Source organism: Octopus bimaculoides, chromosome 8, assembly GCF_046866305.1.
Source record: "Octopus bimaculoides isolate indiv1 chromosome 8, ASM4686630v1, whole genome shotgun sequence".
Classification (NCBI taxonomy): domain Eukaryota; kingdom Metazoa; phylum Mollusca; class Cephalopoda; order Octopoda; family Octopodidae; genus Octopus; species Octopus bimaculoides.
Genome location: NC_142935.1, coordinates 67,584,105 through 67,611,217, shown reverse-complemented (window position 1 = coordinate 67,611,217; position 27,113 = coordinate 67,584,105). Strand labels below are relative to the sequence as shown.

At 33.3% G+C, this 27,113-nt stretch overlaps 1 protein-coding gene across 1 annotated transcript in view; it reads right to left on the bottom strand.

Annotated features, from left to right (window-relative positions):
- Positions 1–1,975: 1,975 nt before the first annotated feature.
- Positions 1,976–27,113, bottom strand: part of LOC106882486 (CUGBP Elav-like family member 4) — a 520,684-nt gene continuing 495,546 nt past the window's right edge. The window contains exons 12-14 of the mRNA XM_089355915.1: positions 24,907–24,984; positions 21,375–21,545; positions 1,976–2,335 (exon numbers count right to left, since the gene is read on the bottom strand). Coding sequence (XP_089212041.1) covers positions 2,208–2,335; positions 21,375–21,545; positions 24,907–24,984 — 377 coding nt within the window. The 3' untranslated portion in view covers positions 1,976–2,207. The remainder of the gene's footprint in view (positions 2,336–21,374; positions 21,546–24,906; positions 24,985–27,113) is intronic.

Sequence of the window (27,113 nt, the reverse complement as noted above, 5' to 3'; positions counted from 1 at the left end):
GACAATCATTCACAAATTTAAAACACACAAACAACACATACCAACGCACATTCCCTTCCCAACTACAAAAACATGTATAGACCCATATATACATACGAGATACTTGACTCCTTCCCCCATAATGATAAAGGATTTTGTCAGTTAAAAATTAATTTTTCTTTTGCAACCCTTTATCCCATCCATGATTACAATTATTGTTATTATTACTATTACAATAGCCATCTTGCTTTTTTCATTAAATAATTCCTGATCTGCTTGCCTGACATTTCTAATTTCAAAGGTTAAAGTTTTTAACTGTCAAACAAACACTTAATCTTTTCAAATTAATAAAGAATAATTCCTATATAAGAAATCCCCCTTTTCTCCTTCAGTATTTTCTTGTAATGTACTGAATTCAAAGGCAATGTTTTCTTTCCTCTTGTAATGTGACTTCAGGGAAGCTGCTATATCAACGATTTAAAATTAAAGTCACTAACTTCATTATTCAGCAAAAAGAAATTCTGTTATAAAATTTTGATGAATGATTTTTTAAAATTTAAATTAAAAAGCTTTTGATCTTTTGTATTAAAAAATCCAGAAAGGAATTTTAAGTATGTTGGTATCAAAAGTGTTAACTGCTTTAAATATTTGGAGAGAACAAGCTAATATCAATGGAAAGACTGATTTCCATCTAGGGGAGTATCATTTAGATTCACAGCATGCTATGAATTACACGTTTTGTATAATGATTATAACTGGTTTTCTCCTACTTGAATGTTGTACCTATTTTAGCATAAGACCAGAAATATATTACAACAAATAATATTCTTATATGCTACAAGGTGTGTTATTTGATTATTATTGCATCCCTGTTTGTTTTTCAATTAAAACGCATTTATCTTCATATTAAATAACTCTATCATTGCAGTTATTAGACTCTGGTATCATATATACATGTGCTGCATATACCTAATTGATCAAGGGTGGAATGTATATTCACAATGTCTTCTTTATTAAAATTACACTCTTCCAATTGTTAACATTTCACCTTCTGGTTAACACACATCATACATTGACTATACAAGCATTCATACACACACGTAACATTTGTTTTATTTTATGAGACAGTGCTCAAATCTATTGTATGACAATATTGATGCACCTAATTGCACTCTACATGAAGCACCACTGGTAAGTGTCTGTGCATATACCATTATCAATTTAATTTTTGTCTGATAATAATTCCCTACATTGTGCAACTTATGTTGAATGAATATATAATCCCATTGTGGAGTCCTTTTGTTTAAATTGCATCTCTTTGTAGCTTGATATCTTTAAAGTTGCAGCTACCTATGCGAATTCTTTGTAAGTGTTCTTTACCTGGAGTCCTCACACTTGTGCCATCTCTCAATATTTATTTTTTTAAAATACTTTTATTGTTTACACCAGTTTGTTGAAATACATATGAATGAGGAAATATATTTTACTCGAATTTATTTCTAAAAAAATACAAAATGAAACAACAGTAACGCCTCAATGATTATGTATATATATATATACATACACATATATAAACCAAATGGAACTCTCTAGAAAGAAGTATATATAAACTTTCGCATGTTTCCTAGCTCTGGTTTTGAAAGTTTATAATGGATTTCAGGATAAAAATAAAATGGAAAAAAATAAAAAATAAAACCTTTATAACAACATATGTGGTGTTGGTGGTGAAGGTGGTGGTGGTGGTGGTAGATTTTTAAAAATATTCAATAAAAATGGAAGCAGATTTTTTTTTCAACGAAGGGAAGTAATTCATACTATATTTTTCTTACAAATTTGTTTGACACAAAGAGTTATCCTCCTTGTTATCATAAATTGCTTTGTAAATTTTCGATATTGTACAAATATATATATATCAATTGTGATATAGTACAAAACCTATATAAAATACAGGCCACTGTGAAAGCTGCTGCTTATGCTTTTTATTCCTTTTCTTAAATTTTGGTGAATGTCCATTTTTCCGTCGTTCTCTTTTTATTCTTCTCGCTCGAATGGCTTTCGTTAGAGTTTGTATGGTATACGAATATTGTTTTTAGGTGAGCGTTGTTATATGTATATATATATATAAATATTTCTTTATACTTTGTGTAAATAACATTCTTTTTTTGTTGTTATGTTGTAAATAACTTTTAACCCTTACTTACCATTTTCTAATTTGATAAGAAGACGTTCTAATAGGGGCGATTTGCATCTTTTGGCCGCTTCAACTGTACCTTCAGGCGTTTCATTCCAATTTGAAATCCATTCATGGCTTGTATAGCAGCCTGGGCACTGGCTGGATTGTCAAAGCTAACAAAACCTGATGGCAGAAAAACAAAAACAAGTTCAGCTAGCCGACCAAAAGATTTCCCTGTTTCTTTCCATATTCTGGCGCTTGCTCTTTTCATTTCACATACCTTTTCAAACAGATTCTTCTGCTATCGTTGTGTACATACATAGATATAGGTATATAAGGAGTTTATTTCTGTGTGTGCTTGCATGTGTAACTGTATGTGTGTGTATGTATATATTTATATATATGTATATATTTGTCTGTGTGTGTATGTATATATGATTGTATGTATGTATGTATTTATTTGAGGGAAAGATGCTGGTGTTAAATCACAGCATGAGTTTGATATTTGATTTTGGCTCTTTACAACGATGTAATGGCAGGTCAATATTCTTGAGTATATGTCTGATGAAATAGTCTATTTGTCTCTCTCTCTCACATGCACACACATACATACACACATGTAAATCAATGCCATTCAGATTAACTTGAAAACAAGACTGACACATGTCTATACACACACATCTATGATATAAACATACTTCCTCAGATATATTATTGCTAGCCTCTCTAATGATGCATCCACTAAGTAACTCTCTACAAGAGAGATTTAATACTCCTGGCATTGTATACAAATAGAAACATATTTCTTAATCCTTCATCTTGTATGTTTACACAAATATATATATATATGCAAAGTGCATATAACTGAGTGGTTGAATTCTGAGATCGTTTAGAGCATGGAAAAAGAAACCATGTTGCCCCTATAGAAAACATTTGTGCCAAGTTACTTGGATCATTTCTTTTAATTACAGTTGCTGTAAGGCACCAAATTAACAGCAGAACTTGAGGTAATCCAACACTACTACACCAAGATTACTACTTCAGGGCACCGATCAACCTACCGGAAATGTCTAAAAAAGCTGAGGCTCTATACCCTGGAGAAAGGACTCAAAAGATATGCACTGATATACATATGGAAGTCTTCCATATGTACTTTGGGATTGCAAGCTATACCAATCACTGAACTGGATTCTATTACATAATATCAAAGATCCCACCCTCTCCATTAGAGTAAAGACCCAGTACTGTAACAGTTTAGGGTATAAAGATCCATATCTTTTCAATACCTTTCTAAAAGGCTTCAGAGATCTAAACAGTGTAGATATGGACGTGTTCAATGAACAATTAGACAAATTTTTATCTGATGTATCAGATTAACCCATATCACATCAAGGAACACAAGGGAAGCTCTGTCCAACTCACTTCACCAAGACTGATTCTGGAGACGGCCAAGAAATGAGTCTAAAATAAGAGAGCATTAACACTAGTGGCAATGCCCCAGCATGGCCACAGTCACTGGCTAAAATTGATGATAGACTAGAATATTTATATATATGCATACACACACATATCTGCATATATATATATATTTATGTGTATGTATGTACATATATATATATATATATATATGCACATGCATGCATGTATATGCAAGTATTATGTATATATATATATGTACACATAAATGTACAACAAAATGTACATTTGTATAAGCAAATATATATATACCTATACACACATAAATATGTATATTCCTAGATATGCATACTTTATGTATATGCATAGACTTAGCATGTACTCATGTCTGTGCGTGCATATATACACTTACATGTAAGCATATAAGTATCTATCTATATATAAATTTGTAACAATATATATTGCATGTTAGTAAATGAATTTCATATCACAGATGGAAAGTTGACTTCTGTTAGTTTAAAATCCAGATCAAATCCTTCAACATTTGGTTACCTAGCATTATAATTACTTGGAAGTCATTTTTTTCTTCATAGCAAGCTTGTGGGACATTTGCAACTAGGCAGATATGAAATGCTATATATATGTGTGTGCATGTAGTCTATATGTTTATAATTTGTATACATACATAAATGCAGGCGTGGCGATTTGGTAGGAAGTTTGATTCTTGACCAAATAGTTTCAGTTTCAATTCCACTGCATTTTATTTTTGGTAAGTGTCTTCTACTATATCCTCAAGCTGACCAAAGCCTTATGATGGATTTGGTGGATAAAAACTGAAAGAAGCCTGCTGAGTATGTGTGTGTGTGTGTGTGTGTGTGTTACTGTCTCCTTGTGTAGACTTCACAGGATGGTTGTAAATGAGTATCAGTCATACAAGCAGTGTACATTTCTAATTTTCTGTGAAAACATGTCCGGTCATGGGGAGATATTACCTTACTTGGAAACAAGTGAGTGTTGGTGACAGGAAGGGCATCTGGCCATAGAATTCTGCCTCAAAAAATACCATCCACCCATGTCAGCAAATAGTGCAGTGCAAATAGTGCAGTGCAGTGTGTATTCATTAAGTATGATACATAGATGGCTATTTTAATTTAATATGTGCATACTAGAATCTTACTCAGCCTGGTGGCTATTATTAATGTATATACACACACATACATACATGTGTGTGAAAGAACATTCTGTTGCATTCACATACTTCTGCACATTTGACTGTCCATTGAGGCCCTTTCATGTTATTTGTGCCTTACATATGATTGTTTCAAGACCAGATTCAACAACCATAAATCTTCCTTCGATATGCAAGAGAAAGGCATTGTCACAGCCCTGGCTAGACAGTTATGGTTGTTAAAAGAAAGTGCCATGGATTACAACATCAAGAGGAAAAGCTTAGAAAAGGGAAAACCTTTTTTTAATAACAGCAGAAAATGCAGGTCATATTTAGCTGAGAAAAGAATTATATTAAAAAGTTCTCAGCACCAAGACATCTACCTAAACTGCAGGAACAAGATATTTTAGCATGTGCCCACATGAGAGAAGGTATATATTAGCTTACCAACAGGCTTCATCAAGGCTATAATCACTAGATTCTCTACCACTGGCCCTCCCAACATTATATCCTGGGAATCCAGCAAAGACTTTTACCAAATTATACACAAATGAACACACATATACACCCAATCTCTCCTTCTACACACATAACACCTTAATCTCCTCCTGCACATGTTTTCATCCACCAGACTCTTGCTACTTTACATCAAACTCAAGTGTTTTGGGGCCAAAGGACATAACTTGATAAATGTCCTACTCGTTTGTCTCCCATGACTTCATTTTCTTTTTTCACAACACCAGCAAATTGGATATGACATTTTATCACCTCCAACAACAGAGAGCAGCACCATATTTTTTTTTATACCTGTCACCTCTGAAGAGCATGTGGTTTTAGTTATCTAATATCCTGTTACCTAATATCCTGTATGAAACTGATAAGTAAGATTGACTGAAATGAATCTATAATGCTGTATACTTAGATTAAATACCCAGTCTATTGATAAATAGGAGTGCCTATTTGTTCTGGCTTATGGATTCTTAGATTACCTATAAATTATATGTATATATTACGTAGCTTAACACAGAATAACACAGACTTCTCCATCACTATTCTTTTCTTTCCTTCCTTTAATCACCTAACTTTCTGAAGGGCTTAAGCTTGAAATATCAAAGTCATTTCTTCTTCCTTAATTGTTCATCAAACAAATAAATACACCTTGTTATCACCATCTTCTTTGTTGCCATTCTTGTCAGTTTTGAACATGTGTGTGTGTTTGTGGGTGTGTGTGTGTGAACACTCATATGTATATAAGTGTGTGTGTAAACATAATTATGCATGTATATATATATGTGTGTACATATATACTTATACACACATACAGGTGTAGGTGAATATAAACATGCATACACTCACACAAATTTATACATATGTTTATTTATATATAGGTTTATATACACATACTCACAAATTTATACATGTGTATATATATATATAGACATAAAAATATATGCAAATATATGTATGCATATATACATTTGTGTGTGTTTTAACATGTGCCAGTGTGTGTATGTATCTTTTTCTACATGTTAGATAACATTCTCCATTTATAGTAAAATAGCTAACTGAACATTATACAAACATATCTAACTATATTTGGTGAGAAAAAAAAAAAATGAAAAAAAAAATCAACAAAAATGAAAACTAAAAGATTTCTGTAAAAATGGTAAGTTAGAGGATGGAATTATTGTTGTTTCTGAATTTGCCAGAGAAAATGATGTAATGACTACAAAAGTTTGGCAACATATCTTCCTATATGTTTAATCCCTATTCCCAAATAAATGACTACCCTGTTGTACTTTATTAGATTATGATCTGTATAGTCATCAAGATATTAATAATAGAAGAACTTCTTCATTGTTATTCTGTGATAATGTCTTATTTTCTAAGAAATTTTTTACCCCTAAATTAAAATTTCTAGTAAATAAATTGAACTTGTTTCCATTACTGTTATGCGAAACATACTTCATCTAAGAAACAAACCCCTCCAAAAACCAAATTATATTTGGACCTTTTTCTCTTCCTTTAGTGAAGCATAGAATACCTTTTTTTTAGCATAAAACTGACTGAAAAGAAATGTTAAAATTACGTAGAAATATTTAGAATCTTTGAACTATGTTAAGTTGATATGTGTATTGTTTTTTTTTTCCTTTTGTTATTTTTAGTCTGTTTTCTTCTATTTATTGTGCTCTCTTATTTCTAAAATATATTTCAATGGAATAATAATAATAATAATAATAATAATAATATCATCTAATATCTCACAAATGACTTGGTTGTTAAATAGTTTGTAAAAATATGAGATTGCTTAAATTTTACACTGTAGTTTTCATGAAGGGATTAAATCTATTTTCAGAAAAAGTATTCCAGTTGTTAAATATATATATATATATATATATATACATATATGAAATATGTTATAGTTGAGGCTAAGTTTCACCTGACACCTTATTCAACCACTCTCTTATTACAAGTCTATCTATCAATTCATTCTATCTATTTTATCTATCTGGCTATCTGTCCTTCATCCACCTAGGTAGAAAGGATAAATATCAGAATACCTGATTGTGAATTGCAAGTCCATTATATTGTTTTGGACAGAATACTTTGTCCTGCATCAACATATTGCTATGCCCAGTCAACTCTCAGGCAGTGCTTATGCTAAAAGACGATTACTACTGAAGCACAGAACTATGACAACTTACTGATTCAATTCACCAAATTTACTTTCCTTAATGAGGTTCATGAAAAGTCAATGAAATCATTAAGAACAGTGTATAATATATTAATCACTGTTATAATTACTACAATTATTATTCCCTCCATTGTGCAGTATGGAACTAAATGCTTTTTGCTGTTGCCTTTCAAACTTATAATCAAGCCATAATGAAACATCTTTGTATTTTCCAAAGAATTTGATCTGTTCTAAATAGAACAGATATTGAGTCTCAATATGTCATGATATCCAACTGTATTAGATGGTATATTTTGGTGGGTGCATTATTATTGCATCAGTAAATTATATATCAATAAATTTTATTACCATACTCATTACTTTTATTCCTTCGTAACACAGTGTAGGTAAAACTGCACCGGAATCTTTAGTCATCTGTCAAGTTACAACAAGGACCTCAGACAGATAATAATTTCCTTAAGATGTGCGCTGTGTCCAATAAGGCTGCTTTTTGCAAGACATCAATCTTGCATGGGATTTCCAGTTGCCTTAAGAAGTCTTGAAGTTTTAATGGGATTGATCTCAATGCTCCGATCACCACTGGTATTACTTTTACATTACCCTCTTGCATTCCGTACAGTCTTGCCATTTCCACTTCCAATTTGGAGTAGTTGGTGATTTTTTCAACCTCTTTACTCACATTATTATTATTATTATTATTATTATTATTATTTGATGTTGCTAAGAAAATATATCCTATCAATACTTCCATTACAAGTGACTTGTGTTCTAGGATAGCATTATATATATATATATATATATATATATATATATGCACATACATATATATCTGCATATATATATATATATATATATATATATATATATATGCACATCATACATACATGCATATATATATATATATATATACACACACACACAAATATACATATATAGGAATGTATGTGTGTGTATGTATATATATACGATGTATGCATAATATATTGATATATCTATCTATAATATATGACATATATATATGTATATATATATCTACATATATGTATATATATATGTGTGTGTGTGAGTGTGTGTATATATGTATATATATATATATATATATATACACACACACACAAACACACACACACACACACACTCGAAAGCACTGAAGATGATTTTTATAATAATTATTTTTTTTTTCTAAACAACACCGGGCAATATGAACACAAGCAAACAATAATGAAAATATGTGCATATACGCCACAGACGGAATAATATAAAATTATGTCACTCAACAATAAAATCCACAACAAATAGAAACTAAAAAGCAAGCAAACAAACACGCTTTTTAGTCAAAATGCAGCCAGCAGCCAAATTGGGATTTGGATGGGAGGCAGGGATAGAGGGAAAGGGCTTTTGTGGGGGGTGAGGTTTTGGGAGTCTGTCTTGTTGAATATGCTTTGTATTGTATTATTGTAGTTGTTGCTGTGTATTCCTGTATGGATGTGTGTATATATAAATACATACATACATACAAACAAACACAGACACACACATATATATATGAGTGTGTGTAGGTATATGTGTATGTTGTTTGTTGTGTGGAATTATCTTTTTAAAGTTAAGTAAAAAATATATATACATATATTTTTTAATTTACATATATTAAAGAATTGATATATGTGTGTGTGTATTCTAATATTGTTTCATGGTCTATTTGTTTCTTTACCTTCAGCTGAACAGAGTGAAGGAGAGAGAGAGAGAGAGAGAGAGAGAGAGAGGAAATAAGTGTATGCATGTGTATCTATGTGTGCATGCTCTTATAAGTATATGCACACACACACACATATATATGTATACATATATATATATATACATGCTTGTGCATACACACTGCTGACACAAAGCACAAACATACAACAAATACATGTCATATGAGAAAAAAAAACCCCAATGAAATAAGGATGTGGAAGGAAGGAAGGAAAGAGGGTATTACCTGAAATAAAGAAGCATTTAACATAACAATTGATACACACACACATATATATATATATACATATATATATATGTATATATATATAGGCTGAGGCATGTAAAATAGCATTTGAATAATGTTACATGAATAATGTAAAAAAATAATCAATAACAGTTTAAATAACACACACATACACACACACACACACACACACACACACACATATATATGTTTTTGTTCATTTAAAAGATTTGTCTTTTGTTAATTTAATTTTCTTTTCTGCTTTATCGAATAAATTCCAATGTTAAAGATTAATTTGTAGAAACAAAGTCTATTCTATCTTTTGCTTCTTTTACTTTCAAACTGTTAAATATGCACACATATATTTGTGTGTGTGTGTGTGTGTGTGTACACATACTCCCATATATATATATGTATGTATATATGGTGTATATACATTTAAAAAAAAAAATTTCTTTGCCTTTGTAGCAAAACCAATAATTTTATCATTCATAGAATTCAAAGAGAAAATCCATTTGTATGTAACCAAATATTTAGAAAAATGAAAAGATTTAAAAAGGAAGTGTTAAAAAAATATATATATGTAAGCATATATATATGCGTGTGTGTGTGTGTTAAAAATAAGAATGTAGTAAATACCGAGATTGTTTTTGTTTTCTTTTGGTAACTTATGATTTGTCAAATTTGTTGTTAGTAATTTAGTTAATGATAGTACAAAATGGGTATTTATTAATGTGCCTGACGCTTTTTATTGCATAGACACACCTAATTATATTTCTTGTTGTCTTCATATGTGTATGCATGTGAACACACACAAACACACATGCCTGCAGCTATTGTGTTTGTATATATATACATGTTTGTTGGTGCTCCTTATGTAAAATCTTGGTCAATGTTAGGGGCTGATCTGATTTAGAGTTAGAGAACACTGTAGGATGTGAACTTAAAACGTAAAGATCTAGGACAAATACCACAAAGAATTTCGTCTAACACACAAACGATTCTGTCAATCCACCACTCATCATTATCATCATTTAACGTCCGTTTTCCATGCTGGCATGGGTTGGATGGTTTGACTGAGGTTTGGAGAGTCAGCAGATGCACCAGGCTTCAATCTGATCTGGCAATGTTTTTACAGCTGGATGCCCTTCCTGATGCCAACCACTCTGAGAGTGTAGTGAGTGCTTTTTAGGTGCCTCTGGCATGGGGGCCAGTCAGGGGGTACTGGCATCATCCACGTTTGGATGGTGCTTTTTATGTACCACTGGTATGGGAGCCAGTCAGAGGGTACTGGCATCAGCCACGTTCGGATGGTGCTTTTTATGTGCCACCGGCATGAGAGCCAGTCAGTGGGTACTGGCATCATCCACGTTTGGATGGTGCTTTTTACGTGCCACTGGTATGGGAGCCAGTCAGTGGGTACTGGCATCAGCCACGTTTGGATGGTGCTTTTTACGTGCCACCAGCATAGGGGACTGTCAGTGGGTACTGGCGTCAGCCATGTTCAGATGGCTTCCTTTTTGGATTCAGTATCTCTACCACTCATGGATATGTTTACAAAAATCAAAAAAACAGCGCAGCACCCATAACTCTTGGAAACATTCTTTCACATTCAGAATTGATGAAGCATGGAATAAACTACCAGACTCTATTATTAACTGCCAGAACACTGCATCTTTCCTAAGTTCCATGCTTCTTAAAATTTGTCTAACCCTACACCCTTTCTTTTCTATGGCTCTTTTACATGTTTGCTTTTCTGTCTTTGTATTTTATTCTGTGTATTATGCATGTACTTTTGGCTTTTATTACTGTCTTTCTATACTTGACTTAGTGCCGCTATTTGTCCCCTCTTTTAACCTTTCCTGATGAGTTACAATACACCTGAGCACTGCATACAATAAACTCACCATCGTTATAATCAGTGGATGGATAGATAGATAACAGTAATTTTGTTTCTGATTCCAAAACTTCAAAGCAGAATTGTTTTCAATTTTGTTCATTCATTTTTTTTTTTGTGTCTTTCTTGTTGGTCAACCACACAGAAAACACTGAACAGTAAACTAAACAGAACCCTTTTTGTTAGAGAAACAGGCTTTTTGAAGCTATATTGTCATTGCAAGGTTTGTTATTTGGTTCAAAGTTCCCACATATGTGTGTGGGTACGAGTATATATATATATATGTGTGTGTATTTATGCATATATATATATATATATATATATATATATGTATGATATACATCTACATATATATAAATAAATACACAAATATACTCTCATATACACACACAAACACATATATTCACACACACATACATGTGTGTATATATATGTATATTCACACATACATTGTGTGTGTGTATATGTGCATGTATATATACTTATACATGTATATATATATGTATGTAAATACACCCACACATATATACATATGTAAATACATACACACAGTAAAAGTTAATCTAATTTCATTTCAGCTATTATTAAATTATACTTATTTAGACATTAAATTCAACAAAGTGACCCTTTACACTTATTTTTCTTTGCAATGTTTTTTCTTTTTTTCTTTTTTTTTTTTCAAAAATTTCCTTTTTTCATTATATTGTTGCTGTTTATTAATCTTTAATCTTTTTAGAATCATTTACCAACCATCTTGGATGGAATCAAATCGAATTTCAACCCAAGTCATTCCTGTTTGTAGACAAAATACTTCTTTTGTTATGTTCCTAATTTATCAAACAGCAATGATGGTAGTGGTGGTGGTAGTGTCAGTGGTGTTGGTGGTGCTGGTATCTAGAAAACAGCTAAATCGACAAATTATTTTTATCCTATTTTTACAACCCTGTAATCAGCTGTTTATTGCATTTTTATAGAAATAAGCATTAATGTAAGAGGAATTGAAGTAGCTAAAAGTTTTTTTATTCATTTATAAGTTGACAATTTTTTTCTATTTTTAAAGTATTTCTCTTATATATATATATCTGTGTATATATATATATATATATATCTGTGTATATATATATATATATATCTGTGTATATATATATATATATATCTGTGTATATATATATATATATATATATATATATATATATATATATATATATATATATATATATATATATATATATATATATATATATATATATATATATATATATATATATATATATATGTTTATTTTTAACAAACATTTCTTTAATTCTTCTGTTTTGTTTCCATCCATGACAAATTCTTACAGAAAACAGACTACTATACTGCCAAGTCTTGTTAGACCTGGTCTGGTTCCTCTTAATCATTTTACTTTATCTCTCTGCTTCTTTACCGACTCACTGTCCTAATTTTCTCCCACCATATATAACAAAAATAAACCTACTCTTTTGTGCAAAAACTACCTTGTATTAATTTAACATTAGCATCGAAGAGAATAAATCTTGCAAAAACTGCAAATAACGATAAAGAATTTTTCAATCTAAAGAAAAGTTCCTCTGTGGAATCTCCAAATTCCCTCTAGATTCTTGAAATTTATTCTAGGCTATAAATTGCTATCTTAGACTCTCTCTCACTGTATATATATATATGTATGTATGTATGTATGTATATGCGTATATATGTGTGTATATATATATGTGTGTGTATATATATGTGTGTGTGTGTATATATATCTATATATATATGTGTGTATGTATATATGTGTGTGTGTGTGTGTGTATATAAATGTGTATGTATGTGTATATATATATATTGCAACTTATGTTTCTACATCCTACATTTTCATTTGTGAGGATATTTTCACTTCCATTGGATATTATTAGATATTATTTATAATATCAATGAATCTCGACTACATCTCCATCCCATGTGTATGTTTCCTCAGGCATTTACATTTATATATATATATATATATATATATATATATATATATATATATATATATATACACACACACACACATCACATCACATGTCTGTCTATTCAACTCCCTACCTATCTACATATATCTCTCTTCATCTATCTATCTATCCAGCTCTAGTAAAAAGCTACACTTGCTTTAAACAGGTATCATCTCTTTTCCTGTTTCTTTTCCTTTTTATGATTTCTTTCTTATTCTCCTTCGATAAAAGATTCACCTGAAATGTCAATCTGCTTCTCTCCCTTTTCTTGACATCACAACATTTTATGTTACTTTTTTATTTGTGCTTACACTTTGTCTACCACTTTTTGAAATGTTGTCTACTTCTTGTAACTTCTCACATTGTCCAACAGTTAAACCCTTATTTCATTTGTGCTATTTTACATTCATACATACATACATACAAGCGAACTACAATACTCTCCTATATATACATGCATACATATTCACACACACACATACTTTCAGCTTCAAACCTATTACTATTGGAACACCAGGATACATACCAACCCCTCTGGAGCAAAATATGGTTGAACTTGGGATCTTGAGGAAGGAATACAAATCCTTAGCTCACATGCTACAAACAGTCACAATATTTGGGACTACAAAAATCTGCAAGGACGATGGTTAAGACAGGATACTTTCCTACATAATTTTGCTACCAAGTAGATGACGAGTTAAAATTTACTCTAAATTAAAAAGAGAAAGAGAAAACACACACACAGATATTTTAAGGTTGCTGATTGTTACTGTCATTAGATAGTCTTAGACAGAAGGCATTGTAATTGTAACGTATGTTACCTTCTAAAGTGCTGAGCTGCAGACTCATTACCACACTGGGCAAAATGCTCAATGGCATTTCATTTGTTTTTATGTTCTGAGTTCAAATTCTGCTGAGACTGACTTTGCCTTTCATCCGTTTGGGGTTGATAAAATAAGTACCAGTTGTGTACTGGGGTTGATGTAATCAACTTAACCCCCACCCCCGATCTTGTTGGCCTTGTGCCAAAAATTGAAAGCCATATTTGTTCTGGATCTCTGTACTCCAAATTCAAATCCCGCTGGGGTCAATTATGTTTTAACCCTTTCGATACCAACCCGGCTGAAACCACCTCAGGCTCTGTAGTACAAATGTCTTGTTTTCATAAGTTTTGAATTAAAATCTTCCACCAAACCTTAGTTACAATTTATGTTCATAACACTAGCTTAATTTTACTAAATTCTTTGTTATATTTAAAATTGATTGAAAGAAACACAAGGACATCTCAAAATGAATATGGTAACGAAAGGGTTAATTCCCTTCAGGGTTTACAAATAAAATACCAACCCTATACAGGTGCTGCCCTTTCTCCCTCCACCTGTCACATCCTGGATATTCTGCTGGGTCAAGGGTGAAAGTACAGAGAGAGAGGCGGGGGGAGGGGAGAGCACCTGTGACTGGTTGCAACTGCATGATGGCCTAAAATCATTAGTAAAAGCTTAGTGCATGCTGATACCAAATCATCCTTGATCACAAGTGACAGCTGTAGTATATACAGAACTACTTTACCTGCCAGGTGCTTGTAATTTGGCTTGTGAACACACACTAAACATTGTTTTATACAATCTTGAGTCAAAGGTGGCTCAGAATCACGACAGTCTTCTTAATCCTAATCTCTCTGTAACTTGGATTTTAAGCCAAAAATAATCTTCTGAGCAAGACTAAGAATGTTTACATACATCACATTGTACATACATTTAATTGATGCAAATATGGCTGTGTGGGTATGATGTTTGCTTCTCAACTACATGATTTTGGGTTCAGTCCCACAACACGGGACCTGCTATAACTTTGGGTGAAGTTTCACCAGTCAATGCCTTGTATGTGAATTCGCTAAAGAGAAAGCATACATAAGTCTGTTGTGTGTGGGGGTGCATGCCCATGTCTTTGTGCTTCATATGAAAAAGGATTGAGTTATAAATGGTGTGGTTATGTTGACATTCCTTATTAACAAATCTTCATTAGCTCTACACTAAGTGTAAGGAAAAATTCCCTTACCTGAAAAACAGATAAGGGTTAATGACAGGAAGGGCAATGTGTTAATAACATATATTCATCTAACCCAGTTTTTCGCAATCAATTTTTACTTATGGATCCCTTTGATTCATATTTTACTTGCATGTACTTTCCTAGCCATTTGATGTTTAAAAAATAACAGTATTTTTCATATTTAAATATTATAAAAATATCTTGTGTATTATAGAAGTATGACCAATTTATTGCAGATAAATTTTAACAACAAAATCTTATATGGACCCCCAAGGACCATCTAGACCCCAGTTGAGAACCATTATGCTTTTGGCTGCTATTTCTAGTTGAAGAAGTGACCATGTAAGAAGCTGTTTCAGAAAGCAAATGAGTTTCTCGGATGAAAGACTTGTTGATGATGTCTGGAGAAAATGTCATGTGATCTGTGACTTGAAATCAAAGGAATCTTATTGAGTTTATTAAATGTCAACATAAATTGATTGACTTTTAAAGAATGTAGATTTATGTCCTTGCAATGACAGATTGTCGTCAGCAAACTTAAAAGTTAATTTCTGTTGTTGCTTATTAAGAAATCTTAATGAAAATGAATTAGAAAATATAAAAAACTGATTAGTAATTATTTAATTATTTTGAATTTCATATTTAATTATTCAAAACATCATTTCTGGCTTGAAATTAGTGATGTTTATTAATTTTAGATTAACTCTGTTGACATTAGAAAGGAGAGAAGTTGAAAAGGAGATATTTGTGATTATCCCTATGGGAATTTAACCCTTTTGATACCAGCCCACTTGAAACCATCCTGAGTTCTGTGATTCAAACTTCCTGTGTGAAACTGATCTTAATCAAAACCTTCCGTCAAAATTTATGTTCCAAACATCAACTTAACAACGACAATTATTTTACTAAATTCATTATTTTCAAAATTAACTAAACCAAAAGCAATGTATTTTAACAGAAATATGGTAACAAAAGGGTTAAAGGGATCTAAACTGAAATCTGCCTTCAAAATTTCATGCTATGTTCCAAACACTAGCTTAACACTGACAATGAGTAAGAAATTCTTTATTTTCAAAATTAATTGAAATGAAGGCAGTGTACTTCAAGAGAAATACGGTAACAAAACTGTTTTCTAAATTTATCCAAATTATTGATTACTTATCAAAATAAATTGAAAGACAGAGGTTATGTATTTCATTAGAACATAAAGAAGAAGTGGAGGCATGTGGCTTAGTGGTTAGAGTATTCAGCTCATGATCGTAAAGTTGTGAATTTGACTCCTAGTGGCGTGTTGTACCCTTGAGCAAGACACTTTATTTCATGTTGCTCCAGTTCACTCAGCTGGCAGAAATGAGTCATACCTGGGATCCAAAGGACCAGCCTTGTCACATCCTGGTGCCACACTGAATCTTTCTGAAAACAACTACCGTAAATGTGTGTATGTCTGTGGAATGCTCAGCCACTTGGATGCTAATCTCATGACCAGGCTGTTTGATCGATTGAATCAACTAGAACACTCGTTTTCGTAACTGACAGAGTGCCAGGCTACAAAGAAGCATTGAGAAATATGCAAACGAGTTTTCTGTGAACAAGGTATTTTGATTGCTAATCCCTCTATAAATAATAACTAGATTGGCATTTTGAGATATATGATTTACATATGTCTCAAGATTCTTCAGATACGTTCTAGATATAAACAAATAGTATTCTCATTTCTAAGACTAATATGTCCAATCTGGATGGAAGAAGGTTAGAAAAATATTTTAGTGGAATGGTATCACAATTGTCTGGGTTACAGTAGATGTGTAGTTCAAATTCTACAGGCGGCTATGTGTCTTTCCCATTTAAGGGTTTTTAATGGCATGTAGTCATCATCATCATATCTGCTTTCCATGGTGGCATGGATTGAATAGAATCTGGCAAGTGGTATGGCTATGTTGAACCCCAATATCAACTTTGACATGGTTTCTATGACTAGATGCCCTTACTAATTGCCAACCACTTTACAGTGGGTGCTTTCATGCCACCAGCACTAGTGAGATTGCCAAGTAACTTGCAAGACAGAAAAAAATAACAGTGAGAAAGACCCCTTGACTATCTGGGTGGAATATTTGAGATGGGGAGGTGGTTTTATGCTGGGTGTTGGTTGGGGTTAAAGTGTGACAAAGGACAAGCACAGGTGCCTTGCTATAGAGGAGGTGTGTGACTACCCCCACATTATATAAGGGCAGATGGCTGTAACTGGGAAGAAGATAAAGATGGTAGTGATGAGGTCCCAGAGCAAAATCTCAAGGTACAAGAAAGTGAAAATAAAGGAGGATAAGAACAGTGGATTGGAGGATAGTTAGTTTCATAAGAGTGTGAGGGGAGAGTTAACAGGTGGTTAGAAATGGGTGGGGCGAGCTGGCAGAAATGTTAGCACGCCAGGCGAAATGCTTAGTGGTATTTCGTCTGCCATTACGTTCTGAGTTCAAATTCCGCCGAGGTTGACTTTGCCTTTCATCCTTTCGGGGTCGATAAATTAAGTACCAGTTACGAACTGGGCTCAATGTAATTGACTTAATCCATTTATCTGTCTTTGTTTGTCCCCTCTATGTTTAGCCCCTTGTGGGCAATAAAGAAATAAGAAATGGGTGGGGCAGGGGGGGATAGAGATGAATTTATGAGCTATTATTTAGAGCCAGATTGTCATTTGAGATACATTGTTCCAAAAAGGCTTAATTCATGAGAAATATGCTAACAAGCAAAATGGTTTCAGAATGTGGAATGTGATTAGAGAGTCTCGTTACTATTTCTAGCAAGTTATACTATGACCTCATAGAGTTTCCCCTCCCCTCCTCATTGGCTTGGGTGTCTAATGTGTTTCATAGATTATTCGATTGAATTAGATGTTCTGTGTTGACATAAAATATATCTTTGGTAAATTCATTCTGAAATGCTTTCAAACATAATCTAGATTCTTTTTTTCCAAATTTTGTTTCTTCTATAGTTCGTTAGGGGTAAAAATATCAAGTGAATTAATATTACTAAATATAGTACACACCTTGACCCTCCACCACCTACCTTCTCCCACTTTATATATTTTTTCTTCTTCTTCTTCCTATAATTACTTTATATTGTTCCATTATAATGTCATCTTTAGTTATTATATTGTGCATAATTTTATGTTTCTTTAAAATTTACGAGCCTTCGTTATTTTACAAAGCCTCTTTAACGATCATGTAAATTTATTCTGCATCTAGAATCAATTTTGCCCTCATATCGGTAAAGTCTTTTGTTGAGGAATCTTTGTAGGTTGGCAACACACATACACATACAAATACACACACAAACACTCTCTTCCCCCCCCCTCCTCAGTCGCTCTTGTTTTACATTTTTGTCGTTGCTTTTATAATAGTTTTTAAAAAATGGGAGGAGGAGATATAGATTCTTCAGGAGATTATAATTAATCAATAATTTAATAAATGTATAAATAAATACAGATAATTCAGAATAAGTTGAGATAGAAAATCCTTTTTTAAAAAATGTTCAGTCTAATTTTTTTTGTTTTGTCTTCTTGAATATTTTGCTGGCAGAAATAAAAAAATAATAATTATAATTATTATAATTTTAATAGTAATAATAATAATTATATTTAGAATTATTTAGTGATGGTAAATATAATGACCCTTGCCTTCCCACACCTCCCATTCTCACCAAAATATAATTTAAACTATAAATAATTCTTTCAATTAATACAAAACATGATAGAACAGGAGGTAAGCTGTTTGCTACTTAGACCTGCAACCCAGTTTCAATTCCAGATTGAATCTATTTAATTTTACATATGATTGCTAAATTTTATGTGTTTTCTTTATTTTATATTTTTGGTTTTGTCTGGCAAAGGGAGTTACACTCTTAGCCAAACAAAACATTACTCCAATACTAGTGAGGTCAATGGAATTAGCATTATTCTTGAATGGTTGCAAGTCAACTGTTGTAGGAATGAAATGTTTGTTTTTATTCTAGGAGGAAGATGTCATGGGCAGAAAGGACTGAATGTAGAGGTTTTATGCAGGGCCAAGGAGAGAGAAAATACAATATGAATATGATGACAAGAGAAGAAATAAGCATATGTGAAGTAGCTGAGAAGAGGTGTCATGAGACCAGTCAGTTCTAAAGAGCAGAGATCACAGCAGTGGAAGTAGAAAAGACAGAGAGAAGACCCAGAATACCATGAGGAAGGTGTTGGTAAATGACTTCATGTCAATGAATTGAGTGGAGAGTGTGTGACATTTTTGTACAGCTGTTTTGATCCTACCTATTTGCTGATTTGACCCTAATTTATTTGATATCAGACTCTTTGTCTCCAGGACCTTTTGAGAAAGTGAAAATTTTTGTTTTTTATTCTAGTTAACAACAAACTTGTTATCACAACTACTCAACTACTAAACTTCCTTTAACTTTCACTATGATGGCTAGTGAAATATTAACCCTGTATTTATTTTGAGATGCTTTGTGTTTCTTTCAATTAATTTTAAATATAATAAAAGATTTAGTAAAATAACTTTGTTGTCATTAAGCTGGTGTTAAGAACATAAACTGTGACTAAGGTTTGGTGGAAGATTTTAATTAAAAACTTATGGAAACAAGACATTTGTACTACAAAGCCAGAGGCAGTTTCAGCTGGGTTGGCATTGAAAGAGTTTATGAAATAAGGATAAAAAAAGGTTTTCTTATAATGTATTTTTGCATATCTCTCCTTATTTTTTCTATGTGTATATTTCTGAGTAAGTTAAGTTACCTTCTTGAGTCATAGTTAGGCTTCCTGGTTTCCATGGCACATATATTCCCCACCTGGACAGGACACTGGTCTGTCACAGGCACAACTCATTTTTGCCAGTTGAGTGGACTACAGCAACATGAAATGAAGTGTTTTGCACAAGAATGTGATGCATCGCCTGGTCCAAGAATCGAAAACAAAATCTTATGATCATGAGTCGAACACCCTAATCACTAAGCCATGTACCTCCACTAAATTTCTGAGTGTATGTGTGTGAGTGTTTGCTTCTAGTGCCAAAAAGTACTGTTACCAAAACAGGTTAAATGTTCTGTCAGTTGCACCAAATCACTAGCACCCAAACAGTTGTGGCCAATCATTTCATTCTGTCGAGTGGTGTTTTTTCTGGATGTGGTCTAGGACAGGGTTGTTTTAAGATGTGGGTGCACTGGGCCATTACTTGTGGTCCCACAAGGATCTAAGGACCCAATACAAATTTATGCTGCGTTGTGTATGTAGGGGTTCCCATGCATTGCTTTGTCTAGGAGCAGGGGTCTAGGATATCTGTAGCACTGTTCCAGATGTGGGAGCATTGTTCTGAAGTGTGTCTTACATAAAAGTTGTAGTTGTTAAGGGTTTGAGCATTTCTTGGCTCTGAAGAGGTAAGCCAGTTTTTGGGTAGTACTTTTGGCCATTTGGCTAAGTCTTTGGGAAATGCATGAAAGTTGCAATACACTTTCCCCCACTTCTTCCTTCTCTATAAATATGAAGTTTTAGTTGTGTTCAGACAAAACAAATTGGCATTACGGCTATTATAGCACCAGTGGAAAGAGGGCTCATTTTTTTTTTTTTTTGTATTTTTTCAAAAAAATCTTTTCATTTTTCTAAATTTGTTTTTTAAAAAGAATTACCAAAAAGACTATACCGAAAAATACACAAATGACAAATATATAAATATAAATATATATATAGATATATATAAATATATACGTATAAATATATATATACATAAATATATATATAAATATAAATATATATATAGATATACATATATATATATGTTAAGCTTTCGTATGAAATTTGGAAGTTTTTATCTTTTTTCTTTTTTTGGTTTACAAATTTAATAAAGTTAATAATAAATTTAAAAATATATACCAAAATATATATATTTAGATAAATAAAAAAATAGACACAAATGACAAATAAATAAATACATACAGTTATATACAGAAAAGAAATGGAATAAAGACAAAAAGTGTTACTCACCAAAGCATTTACTTTGATTGGTGGCGCGGTCGACATAGACTTTGGCACTAATAACATTACCAAAAGGCATGAACATCTGGGCTAGTTCAGCATCGCCAAATTCTTGGGGCAAGTGATATATAAAAAGATTGCAACCTTCCGGCCCTGGAGATAGCAGAAACATAGGCATGGCTGTATATAAATACATATATACATCATTATATATACTTAAATGGAGGTGAACATTATATACATAAATATATTTATGAACACACACATATAAACATATATATATGTATGTATGTGTGTGTGTGTATGTATATATATATATATATATATATATATATATTTATATACACACATACATACATACATGAACATGACATACATAAGTAAATAAGCATAAATAGATACATAAATATACATAGGTAGAGAAGTATAAATATATTACAGTTATACATATATGCTAGGCCCTCATGAAGTTAATGGTGGGGGTAATTAAAGAAAGAAAGTGGGTAGGTAGATGAGTATGGGGACAAATTGTCATCCTTCATAAAATTACAATAATCTTAATAATTATAAAATAATAATAATTATTTTATAAACATAGTGAAGAAAGAATTATATAGATGAAAACTTTGTTGTTTGCTGAAGGTTGTGAGTTCAAATCGCAGCAGTATGTTGTGTCCCTGAGCAAGACACTTTATTTCATGTTACTCCAGTGCACTCAGCTGGCAAAAATGCTTAGTACTTGTATTTCAAAAGGCCAGCCTTGTTACATTCTGCATCATGCAGAATCTCCCTGAGAACTACATTAAGGGTACATGAGTCTGTGGAGAGCTCAGCCACTTGCAAATTAATTTCATGAGCAGGCTGTTCCATTGATCGGATTAACTGGAACCCTCTTTGGCATAATCAACAGAATGCTAGTATTTGCTAAGTCATAAACAAGAGCCACAATCTCTTGTTAGATTCATTAGACCAGGGTAGCTATGACTGATAAAATACAATGATGTTGAAATACTGGATGTCCCAAAGATTCATCTGAAAGAAGTTCTCCATTGGCAAAATGCAACAGAATCTGTTGGAGTGTATTAAATATAAACATGTAAGTCATCTTGCTTTTCACTGTGTGTTTGATGATTTATTATTGGTTGGTAAATATTAGCACACATCAGTAAAAAAATTGTTTACTGAATTTAAACAAGAACCATAATCTCTTGTTGGATCCAGGAGTCTGAGTTGCCTTTGGCTGATGAAAAACAGCAATGTTGAAACACTGGATGTCTCAAAGATTCCTTATGCAAATGAATCGAGTGTTATGAACACACATTCATCTGAATGATAAAACACAAGTGTTTAAACATATTCAGGTTCAAATCTACTGGAACATATTAAGAATGAATATGCAGGTCATTGCTTCAATTCTTGCTGTTCACCATGCACATGGGTGATTTGTCAAACTTCATTTTGTCTTCTCATGAAAAAAATTCCACCAATCATTTGATGGGCATGCGCAGGAACTGACCTTTGACAATTTGAGAACTGCTCTACTTATCTCATGGATAGCACAGTCAAAGACCCAAGTCAGGTTCACACTTATGCATAGCATATCAATCATTGTAGACTCTGAAATGGTGTTGGTGTTAGTGGTGGGGGTTGATGCCTAATTCTACCCCCCACCCAATCTATATTTATGCAATCTCATAATCTGAGAAAGGCACAAAAGCAGCAAAAAAGAAATTGAAATATTTCAAAAATAAAAACAAAATTCTTCAAATGACCCACTTGTTGCTGTTTTCGTTGTTCTGGTCAACCCTGATCGAATAGACTTATAACCAAGAATGTTCCAACTGTGACCATTCTGTCTTTTCCCTGTGAAGAGGGAGTCAAGGACCACCTTTATACAACATATTTTCTAAGATGGGTGGTGCGAGTGATCTGGCTGTTATTTCTAGCAAATGAAGTAACACAAGCCCTCTTGCTAGTCTGTAACCCACTTACTGAGGATAAACAGGTAAGCAAGGTCAATGCTCCTATCAATACTCCTCCTACTGCTGCTATTATATGAATGAGAGAAAGACTCAGTAGGACACACCATGCTTTTGTTAACTGTTTCAGGTGCCCATGCAGTTGTGAGCAGACACACGTACCCCCCACCTCTCAGCCCTCCTACCCTTCACCTGGCTGAATATCCAGGATGTGATGGGCCAAGGAAGAAACTGCTGCTGCTGCTTCATACAATATTCAAAACCTAATCCAAAGTTCAGGACAAAGAGGACTTTGGAACGGTTTGAAAACATGTAAGAACACAAGTGGAGAGGCAAAGGTGTATCTCTTTGGGCTTCCCTCAACCTCAATTGACTGTGAAGGCTTAGGGCTTAAGGTATTTGGCTCCCTATCGTAAGGCCATGAGTTCGATCCCAAGTGGTGCATTGTGTCCAAGTTCAGTGAAACAGCTACTATTGGTCAACTTACTGAAGACAATAGATGTTGTTGTTGGCACTCCGTCGCTTACGACGTCGAGGGTTCCAGTTGATCCGATCAACGGAACAGCCTGCTCGTGAAATTAACGTGCAAGTGGCTGAGCACTCCACAGACACGTGTACCCTTAACGTAGTTCTTGGGGATATTCAGCGTGACACAGTGTGACAAGGCTGGCCCTTTGAATTACAGGTACAACAGAAACAGGAAGTAAGAGTGAGAGAAAGTTGTGGTAGAAGAGTACAGCAGGGTTCGCCACCAACCCCTGCCGGAGCCTCGTGGAGCTTTAAGTGTTTTCACTCAATAAACACTCACAACACCCGGTCTGGGAATCGAAACTGCGATCCTATGACCGCGAGTCTGCTGCCCTAACCACTGGGCCATTGTGCTTCCACACTGAAGACAATAAAACAGCTGTCAGTCAACATATCAAATGAACGGTCAATAACAAACCATCTCAGAGATATGTTCAAAATACACAGTTGATATATGAACCAAACCAGAGAGCCACAGCATGGTTATTATCAGTTAAATATGGTAGTCAAATTTCCTTCAAATCATGGTATACAAACTTCAAAATGGAAGAGTATGAAATAATGCAATCCTAGATGCATTATGTCTAAAGGAAAATAGATCAAATAATCATGGCTTAAATACCTTTGATTATAAATCTGCTGGATAATGGCTGACCTGGGGTTAAACTACAAGATTATCACTGCTGTCATTAATATTATATAGTAGTCTCTATGTACTTTATGTTTGAATAAAAGATGGGATGGTCATGGCTGGAACACCTTTGGATCAAAGCTGAGAAAAGCAAAACTGCAACATTGTCACCACTATCATTATTATTATTATTATTACAATCCTAGATACAATCTATCTCAATAAACACACAAAAAAAAAAAAAAAAGGAATGGTCCCATTTTGAAACAGTTTTGATTATAAGCCTGCTGGATTAAGGCTAATCTATTGGTTGACCAACAGCCACAATGTCGACATCTTAAAGCATAAGATAAGTGTGAAGCAAAAAAAAAAAAAAGAGTCCATTAAAAGTAACTTTACTTACCCTCTTTTTGTGCTGTGGGAAGAATAGTGGCGTGTTGAGCTAATGCCTGTTGGAACTGACCATACGCAGCCGGGTAGGCTAGAACCAAACAAAAAAAAAAAAGAAATTGAGTGTGCTTGCAAGTTACTTGTGTGTGTGTGTGTATATATGTGCGTGTATATATATATCATCATCATCATCGTTTAACATCCGCTTTCCATGCTAGCATGGGTTGGACGATTTGACTGAGGACTGGTGAAACCAGATGGCAACACCAGGCTCCAATCTAATTTGGCAGAGTTTCTACAGCTGGATGCCCTTCCTAATGCCAACCACTCAGAGAGTGTAGTGGGTGCTTAAAAATTAATATAGGCAGCCATGCGCAATGTGTTACCAAAAAGGAAAACTATAATTGTCATTAAATGTGATACTGATAGAGAATTAAGTCCGAATTGAGTGATCCTTACTGATGAGGATACGGATATAGCCGAAACTGACCAACCAGTATAAGGAATTCTCAACTGGTATTTTCGGACGATTACAGTCCCTGTCAGTATGTGCTTTAACTACAGCATTAGAGCTTTTTAGCTCTTATTTCTGGCTATATATATATATATATATATATATATATATATATATATATATATATATATATATATATACTTTTTGTTATTTGTGGGTTAACAAGACCATCAATGGTTTCATGCAAAAGGATATTCACAAATGTTCAAGTGTGTCACATGCCAATGTTGATTCTTATCTCCAGAATGGAGACGACTATTAACACTTCCATGTGGGATACTTGATCAACTGTGAAGATCTCTTCACATGAAACCATTGGTAACTTTGTTAACACACAAATAAAGAGTATTTATCCACTGATGTAGTGCTGAACACTCATTCAAAATGTTTGATATTAACATTTATATATATATATATATGTATGTCTATACACATATATGCATCAAATACTTATAGTACGCTATCTCGTAGCTCCATTTCTCTGAAGCTACTGGATTTGTTGTGTATATAAACCAAGTGGCTGCTTATTTCTCTGGGATTGGTCAGTGTGATGTAGACTCGTCCAATGAGAATACATTAAGGTCTGAAAATCAATTGAGGCAGTTAATTTTTTTCAATCTCTGGAAAAATAGTTAAATTTGCCCTGTTTATATATTACTACATAGGTTACATATATATACCCACCTATACATATATACATATGTACAATTGCATATACATATACCCATCTATAAATGAATATATATATATATATATATATATATATATATGCACACATATACTGGTACTTTATTTTATCAGCCTTGGGACAAAAAGTAAAGTTAATCTTGGCAGAATTTGAACTCAGAATGTAAAGAGTCAAATACTCCAAGGCATTTTGTCCAATACTCTAATACTTCTGCCAATCCACAGCCGCCCACACAACACAATCATTATCTAGCCTAGTGGTTAGAGTTTTGTGCTCATGATTGCCAGATTGTGTGTTTGATTCCCAGACCGGGCAGTGTGTTGTGGTTTTGAGCAAAACATTTTATTTCATGTTGTTCTAGTGTTGTGTGGGGCCTGACATGCTGAAGAATAGACCCAGCATTTCCTTTGTGTGTTGTAAAAGGTAAATAAAAGTGGTCGTGGTAGGACTTGCACTCCAGCCTCGTAAAACCCTCACCAGCAACGACTACCCAAACAGACCCCTGGGTTGGAGAGTTTTTCACCTGAGTGATGCAAAGGTGTCGTCCACCAGGAGTAGCAAGGAATCACCAACAAGTGGTGGATGCAGTGATTTGCTGCTTACAGCATATGCCCTCCAACTACTATTTCTACATATCACAGAACACAAACCACACAACTCACACTAACCACCCAACATTAAAATACATAACACAGACCAGCCAATGGAAACACTAAACCCACATTGCCTTCATTCTTTATTGTACACAACAAACAGTTTGAAACACTAAAAAAGGAAAATCCCCAAATATCATAACAAAAACCTAACAACCAAGCAAGCTAAGTGGATGCTGTATACAAGCACAACTCTAGACTCCTAAAAGACATTGTTGCACACAATACAGGAACAAGGAGGTACACCTGGTGGCACAGTAGAAAATCATATGATACTGTGTTGAGAATATCTTTTATCTATTACTTGTTTCAGTCAGACTATGGCCATGCTGGGGCACTGCCTTGAAGCATTTTTAACCAAATAA